The 9,232-nt window shown below is 44.4% G+C and overlaps 1 protein-coding gene across 4 annotated transcripts in view; it reads left to right on the top strand.

Annotated features, from left to right (window-relative positions):
- Positions 1 to 407: 407 nt before the first annotated feature.
- Myb (MYB proto-oncogene, transcription factor) overlaps positions 408 to 9,232 on the top strand; it is a 33,828-nt gene continuing 25,003 nt past the window's right edge. The window contains exons 1-5 of one of the 4 annotated variants that reach the window (XM_020160900.2): positions 408 to 703; positions 4,976 to 5,093; positions 6,843 to 6,914; positions 8,541 to 8,633; positions 8,872 to 9,092. In XM_020160900.2, coding sequence (XP_020016489.2) covers positions 681 to 703; positions 4,976 to 5,093; positions 6,843 to 6,914; positions 8,541 to 8,633; positions 8,872 to 9,092 — 527 coding nt within the window. In that variant the 5' untranslated portion in view covers positions 408 to 680. Of the gene's footprint in view, positions 704 to 2,313; positions 3,744 to 4,975; positions 5,094 to 6,842; positions 6,915 to 8,540; positions 8,634 to 8,871; positions 9,093 to 9,232 lie in introns of those variants that run through there. The other 3 variants (XM_074074007.1, XM_020160918.2, XM_074074012.1) reach the window with 3 other exon arrangements.

Below are 9,232 nucleotides of genomic sequence, written 5' to 3'. Positions count from 1 at the left end.
CCCAATGCGGGAGTTTCCTCCACACCCCCCACCCCCGCAACAGTGAGTCAGAGCGCGCCAAGCTCGGGTCCCCGTACCCGGGAGCATGCCGAGTGGGGCGACCTTGGTGCATCTGGCGACGTGCAGGGGAGGCAGCACTAGCGAGACTTGGCGCGGACCGGCGCCACCACGGCCCGGGAGCGGGGTTTGCGCAGGAAAGGGCGCCGCCGCGGCCCCCGGCCGCCCCTCCCCGGCCCGGCCCGGGCTCATCGCCCGCGCGCCACCGGGGCCTCACCGCGCGCCAGGCGCAGCGCAGCGGCGCGAGCGGCGAAGGGGAGCAGCGGCCCCGCCGGCCCGGCGGCCCCGCGGGTTGCAGCCAGGGCGACCGCGGAGGCGGCGGACAGGGCGCGTGCGCACTGCAGGGGCGCCAGATTTGGCGGGAGGGGGAGTGTCCAAAGCTCTTTGTTTGATGGCATCTCTGTTTACAGAGTTTACACTTTAATATCAACCTGTTTCCTCCTCCTCCTTCTCCTCCTCCTCCGTGACCTCCTCCTCCTCCTTTTTCTCCTGAGAAACTTCGCCCCGGCGGTGCGGAGCGCCGCTGCGCAGCCGGGGAGAGACGCAGGCAAGGCGGAGGGCAGAGGGAGGAGGCAGCCCGTGCGGTCCCGAGGCGATCTGCGGAGCCCCGCGCCCGCCGCGCCATGGCCCGGAGACCCCGGCACAGGTAACGGGAGCCTGGGCGGGCGGCCTAGGGCGGGGGCGCGCGGGGCGCCGGGGGCCTGGGAGCAGGTGGGAATTCATTCCCGGATCCTCTGCGGGGCTGTCAGCCCCAGCCTCGGCCGCAGAAGCCGCTCCAGAGACTGATGGATGGGAACGTGTCTGCGGAAAACGTCTCGGGACCTTGGGAAGCACGCCTCGCGGCTCATCTTGCAAGTTGCATGGGGACACATTTCTCTTTAGGGGGAAAAAACAAACCACGTTCCAGCCGGGGGCAGAGCAGTGCCCATCAGCCCCGGGGAGCCCACCAGGTGCCTGGCTGGATGTCGGCGAGGGAGTCGCAGCCTAATTGCTGGACGCATTGAGATATGTTTGGACTTGGAAGTGCAGAGCATATGGCAGGTATAGGAAAAACGCCGGATTGTTTATAGTAGCTGCAGGTAGTTCATTTAAATTTCATTCATTCTTTATGGAGGCCAGAAGAGTGTCAGCTGACAGGCGGCTGCAAAGAAGATCTTAGGGGAACGAAAAGGGTTTGCAAGTTGTTTTAAGCCCTGCTTCTGAAGATTGGAGTAATTACTCTCTGAGAGGCTTTTATTGCTACTGCAAATATTGCACGCGCCCGCGCCGCACATGTCACCGTACTTGGGAAGGGTCGCTGGGATGACGAGCTAAATCCCCTTACATTTTGGCCTCACGAATGGGAAGAGGAAACAGAAAAAGAGGGAAATACTCGTCGGAACTGTCAGTTGCTGGTTGTTCAACTTCCACCGGCCTCGGGATTTCCCGGACTGGACACGCCAGGGCTCCCTGCACGCGCCGGATACGGGGGCTGGCTCGGTGGCGGTCGCCCCTGGGCGCAAAGGGATGGAGGCCCGCAGTACCCAAGGCTGCTGCTGCGCCACCGGGACACAATCCCCGCAGACTCTTCTCCGGGGCAAGAGGTCCCCGCACGGCGCGCACACGTGGGCGCGGCTGAGGTGGCCGCTGCTCCAGCTGCCTTAGGTCGCTGGCCTGGGGAAGGGCGACTGGATGGACCCTCGCAAAAGGGATCTGGGAAAAAAAATCCGTGGAAGCTAAACAGATCCACCCACTTTTCCTCGGGTTGTTGGATTTTCGCGAAACTTATTTGGTTTTTGAACCGGCAGCGGGCACCGGTCCCCGTGCGACTCTGGGAAGTGCCAAGAGCGTGGGCGTGGGCCCTGCAGCGCACCCTCAGGCCAGGCTCCGTGAGGAGGAGCCTAGGCTAGGTGGGCGTCGGAGAAAAGGGGAGCAATTTAGGGGGACCTTGGCTCCCCACGCCTTGCCCCGGAGGCTTGCGCTGCTGCGCGAGGCCGGCGTGCCTCCCCTTGAGAGGTTTCACCTTTTGCCTTTGGAACGCTACTGGGAAAGTGGGGGTGGGGGTGGGGAGGGTCACCTGTTTGGTTGAGAGCCTACACTGGCAGCAGCAGGAGGGAGCTGGGAAGGGGTGCTGGGAGGAGGCGCGGTCCGGACTCTGCGCCCCAAGGTCTCGGCTGCCCCGGCAGGGCGGGGCGGGGCCGCGCAGGTTCCCTGCGGCTCTCAGGTAGCTCAGAGGGGAGGCGGCGGGGAGGGGCGGGAGCCTTGAACCTGGCTTAGGGGAAGAGAAACCCGGCTGCGGCCTCAGAGCCGTTTCTTGCAAGGCGAGCGTCGACTCGGCAGGGATTATTAACCAGGTCAGCGAAATGAATAGGAACCCCTTTTCTAGAATCACAGTAGCGGCCACAAGGCACTTCCTCCCGCTCCCCTCCCTCTTCCCAGCCCCCAGCACCTCTTTTTCTTTTTCGTTTCTTTGCACGGTTTGTTTCCTTGACAGAATGTGATATTCATAGTTGTACTCTTGTAACCACACCGGGTCTAGCAGGTGGAGGAGTCGTGTGCATCAAGCCTGAAATCAGCCTTTGAAAGTCTTTTGACTGTTGGGTCTGAGATCTTGTCAGAGCAGATAAAGGAAAAGTTATTTCGGGTCCTTAGTAGAAATTAATCATGCTACTGAGACGACCAGATCACTTTAGAGCAAGGAAATAAGCATGCAAAACTCCAAGACGAGCACCTAAGCCAAGCCTGCTGTTAGCAGCCTGGACTCGCCCTGCTGCCCCATGACCCCTTCAGGACCTGCAGGAGTCACACGCCACTTTTCCCCCAAAATCTTGATTTTGCACATCTCCGCCTCTGGGCTTAATTTATTAAGAGGCACGGAGGACATGGGGCATCATTTAGCGCACTGGAAAGTACCTTAGAAATAGAACCCAAGCCCTTATTATAGGGGAGGAACCGAAGGAGAAGGAGGTGGGGCAGAGAGGGCCGAGAGGGGAGAGAAGGAAGAGAAGAGGGAGGAGAGGGAGTGATTTGTCCAAGTTAGGTTGCTAGGTGGAGGCAGAACTGGGCCCACTTGGCTTCCAGACCCTGTTCCTATTTGATTCCTGTCCTCTCTCACCTGATCTTGGCTGCCCCCTGTGGACGACTGAATATATGGCTTGTTCCTGAATTAAGCTGTTAGTAAGAAAGGCCTGGAAAATCGTCCTCAGTACTGAAAATGGTCTCTAGATCTGACCAAACCTAAAAGTTGAATTTGAGTTGAATCTGACTCAGTTTTCAGATTCCTTTGGTTTTCTTGGTATCCCTGATACTTCACAAGGGTCTACTTCATTTGGGGGCTTTCCAAGGAGTTCTCTGAGAACCTTTCAAAAGATGCTGATTTACAGACCTAGGTTTATAGTAACTTTTTTTTTTTTTTTGCCATATCATGCTGTGTTTTATAGTAAAGAGACACTATTGTAATTATTTTGGTTAAAAGTTTCTTATTACCTACAGTTTGTATGAAACAAAGCTAAGCTTTTGTTTCAAAGATAGATACTAAATGGAAAAAAATGATTGCAAGTTATGGATATAGTTTAGTGGGGTTTTTTTTGTTGTGGTGGTGGTGGATTTTAAGTTTAGAAGACATCTGTTACCATGAAGCATGGACCATGAGTTTGTTGCCCAGAATAAAAGTTTTAAATTAGAAGAACCACAATTCAGGATTTTTGGTAAGCATTTTTGCTTGACTTGTAGTATATTACACTTGTGGGTTAATTTGGGAAGACAAAACCTGTTATGAATGTAAATTTCCTTTCTAAAAAAATTTGCATTATATTACTTTACATCATTTTTATTGGTCTGAGTTTGAAGGATTTGTCAATATGACAATGATAAACTTTAGTGAAGTTTCTAAGTATAATTTTTCATTATCTTAGGTTCAAAAAGGAAAATTATAAATAAGAATAAATTGCCTATAAATTATTCTTATCTATTCAATATATGATTAATAAACATTAAGGTAGAGTTACTTCAAAAAAAGTCATCAAAATTCATAGTCGTATTCAATTAAGTAAAGAAAAAAGCTCTTTTGAAAATAGTAATGGCTTTTTTTTTTAAACACCATAGATTACTTCTGGGGGAATCCCTTGGTTTTTAATTAGGTATATCTTAAGATATTTTAAACACCATTTAGTCAGACAGAAAAAAACAAGAGTAAGTAGGATTCTGACTATCCAGTGGCCTAATTATTCACTTAGTTACTCTGGAGACTGAGTATTGTAAACATGGCCTCAAGTTAGGTCAACCAGGCCCAGAATTTTGAACAATTTGATACCTGTGTTAGTTGCAAAAACAGTTTTCAAATGACCAACACTTGATGGTCTTATCTGGCATCAGGTTTTAAAATCCTTTTCTCTTAGATTCTCCTAATTTAACTTTAAGATGATTATAATTTTGCTATTGGATGTATTTGTTCTTGATTTTAAAATTTTTAATAGAATACCAGCCCTATTAGAACATATTTGATTTGCTTATTGTGTTTGAGAGCTATCATTTAAACAATATGATGTATGCCAAAGATTTTGAGTGTGCACTTATTAAAGGACATGGGCTCTTGTTCCTTTTCTTGCTTAACATTAGATTTTAAACTTAAAGCTTCATTGGCTGGATAGTTGCCAAATGTGTAACTTGTCACTAGTCTAATAGTAACAGCAGGTTGAAACATGCAGAGCAATAGGAAAGTGCCAGGTCCTTTGCTGTATCTGTGGATACCAATAACAGCCAAACCAGTTTACAGTACTACAGCAACAGAGCACAGAAAACAATCTTGTGCAAGTTTCCAAAGTTTTATCTTTCTAACCTTTGAAAAGCTTATTGGAGAGTTTTAATGTAAGTTTTGTAATCCAAAAATAGTTTAAATCCTCTTGTTTTAGCCCATGTCTGCCTATTCTTATTTCTGCAGCATTTACAGTAGTGATGAGGATGATGAAGACATTGAGATGTGTGACCATGACTATGACGGGCTGCTTCCCAAGTCTGGAAAGCGTCACTTGGGGAAAACTAGGTGGACCAGGGAAGAGGTAACTAATCACTTTATCAAAACATGGAAAAAATGTAGAGGCTAGAAATTATGAAAACATTTTAGCCAAGCTACAGGTGGTCAACCCATGAGCCTGCTGTGTAGGATGCTGGTCCTCTTACCACCCCCGATATACTCACTCCACTACCCATTTCCAAACTATTTGTAGTTCTTTGAATTTCCTCTACCCCCTTTGTGCTTCATCTTTGTTTCCCTTTGCCTACTGAATTCTCATTTGTGAGCCCCACCACTTCTTATGCTTCTTCTTTACCTACGAAGTCATCACCTTTTCTAGGAAGCCATTCCTGGCTTCCTCTGATGGGGTTGGGTGCCCCCGCCTGTGCTCCCATGACACTAAGTACCTGTTTTGCCTTCTTGTTGCAGCAACATAATGTTCCCTTGGTAGACTGCAAGTCTTCTGAGGGTAAGGCTAAATGTCTCTCCATCTTTGTGTTTCCTGAGCCCGGAAGTACTTAATATTAATAAGTAGTTCCTGAATGAATGAATGGTATTTCCTAAAACAAAACACTCATAGAACTCATCTTGTTATAATGTATTAACTCAATATTTTTGAATATGATATTTCACAGAGTCTAGGTTTGCCCTGAAAGCATCCAGTAATGGGTGGAGATGTACCTCTTTTCCATATTTCTTTTTCTGCTAGTTTATCAAAAGCTTGATTTTTATAGGAATGGAAAATCCTTCAGAAGCAAAATTATCAATGTGTGAGGAAAAGTTTCTTTTTCTTTAGTTTCCTCAAAAGTTTTACAACTAATTTTAGGGATTTCATGTTAGAATAAATGGTATTAATTTCCCTTCATTTTCATTACACTCTGCTTCAGGTAAACCAGAGCCCCTGTGGATAAGCAGACAGGGTTCCCTGGGAGGCACATGGGAAATACATATTCCACCAATAGAGATTGTGGGATGATCCTTAGGGATACAGAAGTTCTGTCATTAACCCTGGTTTCCTAAGTCCTGCATTGTACCAGGGTCCTGCATTGTGTACAAATGTTACCTTTGCAGAAGCTTAAGAAGGAACACATTTAGAAAGACACTTGCAAACTGGTAGAATGGGGAACAGTATATGAAGTAATGGAACCAATTGTTCATTAGTGTTTAGAACCTTCTATGTTCTAATACATTGGGCCTGATGTAAATAAACTCTGAATAGAGTGATTAAAAAACTAAATGACTTATTACATTATACCTACCTTAAAGTTAAATATGAAAAGTTATCTTCTTTTTTTTTTTTTTTTTTGTAAGAAGAAGGTTAAACTAACTGGAAATACTCTATTTCTTATTCAAGGTCTTAGTCTTTCCTCTAAGTGGCTACTGAGTGTAATACTGGAATTAACCTTTTCCCCCATCAAGTAAAACTCTTAACAGTTACAATACATCAAACACTCACTGTGTGCCAGACATTATTGTAAATGTTTTTACATAATTACCTCATGTAATCCCCACATAATCCTGTTGATTTCAGCATTCCCATTTTATAGATGACCATAATAAGGTCTGGGAAGTTAAAATGTTACACCCAAGCAGAGTCAAGACAAAAACTGTGGTCTGATTCTGAATAAATTTATGCCCTAAACCATATATTAAATTAATATCTTCTGTATTTGGATACTTTTGAGAGATTATTTTTCTAGATTGGATCATGGGATCAGTTCCCTTGTTCATTATAAATTGAATAGAATTATTCAGTAAATGACTGATATCCTAGGATCACTTTTAAATGTCTTAGGATGAAAAACTAAAGAAGCTGGTGGAACAGAATGGAACAGATGACTGGAAAGTTATTGCCAATTGTCTCCCGGTAAGTTAGTGATTTTTTTCATTTTGTAACAAGAAAGCGCCCTCCCTCCCCAAACAAAGATTTAAATAGAAATATTTTAGTCAAAGTAATTAAGATGTTATATATTTGTTCACATGTAAGGAGTAGGAGGACAGATGCCCTGTATATAACTTAAATTTTATATTATAACATAGAAATGGCTTTCTAAATAGATTATTGATGTTTGTGCCACATTTTAAAAATAATTTCTTCTTGTTTAATCTTTTCATTTTTAGGATAATATAAATTTGCATTCTGATGCTTTGTTGCATGGTAAATAATTAAACTTGAAACTTTCTCCAAGTCAGCTTCTTCTAAATTCCCCATTTTCATCAACAGCCCTTATTTTTGCCACCTGGTTTCAAATTCTCTAGTGTGTTTTGACTTACCCACTTCCCATCCACTACATCCAAGCAGTTAGAAGGAACCTGGAAGTCCTCTCTACAAAGGCATTCTCATCTTTTTCATTTCTATGGTTGGGTCAGAGCTTAGGCCCTCTGCCCTGTTGACTGGGGTATTACAGTAGCTTCCTAACTAGCTTATCCACTTGTAGCTTTTCACTTTTCCATCTATCCCAAACACTATTAACAGGTGAAGCTTCCTAAAATGTAGCTGTACTTTATTTTTTCACAACCACAGGGGTGACTTGAGGTGTAGCTCAATGAAAGAATGCTTGCCTACTATGTACTAGGCTCTGAATTCAATCCCCAGCACCTCAAAAAACAAATAATCAAACACCAAAAAACACCTCTACAATGGTGACTTAGAATCCCACAAATTAAACTGTCTTGACCAAGCACACAAAGGCCTCCCTATTTGGTCCCAACTTATAGCTCCCAGGGTATTTCCTACTTCCTTTCCACAAGCAGGTTTGGTTGTTTTTCTCATTTCCCTCCTCTGGGCTTTTGTTCTTGGTGGTCTCACCTCCTAGAATATTCTCCTTTTGCTTCACCAGTTAAAAGTTCAGACCATCCTCCAAAGTTCCTATCAAGGGCTCCTTTGGATTCCTCCTAAGGAAGCAATTTCTCTTCCTAAGAGCATCCTTCTCTCTTTAACCCAACATTTGGTTTAGTCTCTTCTTGCATATGAATCAAATTCAGCCTCTTGTTATAGTTAATTATGAATTTGTGTTTTCTTCTTACAAGATCACAAGCTCCTATAAAGTATGACCTTGTATCATCGTCATTCCTTCTGCAATATAAATACTTGGTCCTGAATTGATGTACATCTCTTAGTTTAAATGCAAAGAAAACTTCAGTCTTTTCTGTGGATTTCCATAAAGGCCTCACAATATGGATTCTTAACAAGTCTTAGGCCATGTAGGTACTTCCACATGCAACACATGAGATTAAGGTTAAATTGAATTGACAGGCTTCATGTGTAGGACAGTTTCCCTCAAGAGAAAGAGCTAATTTTAGATGCAACTTTGAAATATTTTTTTCTATATTCTTTAGTCTATAAGTAGTAGGGGATACATGGGTTTTTCTATTCATGTCTTAAGATGTTCTTGGATGTTTTCCTGCATATTTTCTACATATGATTCATATTAAACAAAGTGTTGGTGGGTTTATCACATCCTATCTTTATGATGGTGCATGCTTTGTCTAGAATCGGACAGATGTGCAGTGCCAACACCGGTGGCAGAAAGTCCTAAACCCTGAGCTCATCAAGGGTCCTTGGACCAAAGAAGAAGATCAGAGAGTAAGTTCTGTCTTCACAGATGTGTGATTCGTAATTAACGATATTCCTGAAAGATCTTTGTTGGATGTTTTCCAACCTGAGGAAGCGGGTAAAGTTTATAAATGGAAAAAAGGACTCTGTTCTCTTATTTCCAATGAATGAAAGCAGATTTTTAGAAATTTTCTAAAGATTTTGTAACCGTGAAGCATGACTCATTCAGTAACATTAAAACACAGGTTATTTTTGTGTTTATCTGAAGGTGATAGAACTTGTACAGAAATACGGTCCGAAACGTTGGTCTGTTATTGCCAAGCACTTAAAAGGGAGGATTGGAAAACAATGTAGGGAGAGGTGGCATAACCACTTGAATCCAGAAGTTAAGAAAACCTCCTGGACAGAAGAGGAAGACAGAATTATTTACCAGGCACACAAGAGGCTGGGGAACAGATGGGCGGAAATCGCAAAGCTACTGCCTGGACGGTAATACTATGTCAAAAACCGTATTGGTTGGGAAGAACAAGGGAAGGGGTATTGAACATTCTGTCCTAAATGTGTGAATGAACTGCATCCCATCAATTGCGTTTCATGAGGTAAACAAGACCTATAGATTTTAGAGCTGG

Source organism: Castor canadensis, chromosome 1, assembly GCF_047511655.1.
Source record: "Castor canadensis chromosome 1, mCasCan1.hap1v2, whole genome shotgun sequence".
Classification (NCBI taxonomy): Eukaryota; Metazoa; Chordata; class Mammalia; order Rodentia; family Castoridae; genus Castor; species Castor canadensis.
This window is presented reverse-complemented; position numbering and strand designations above follow the sequence as displayed.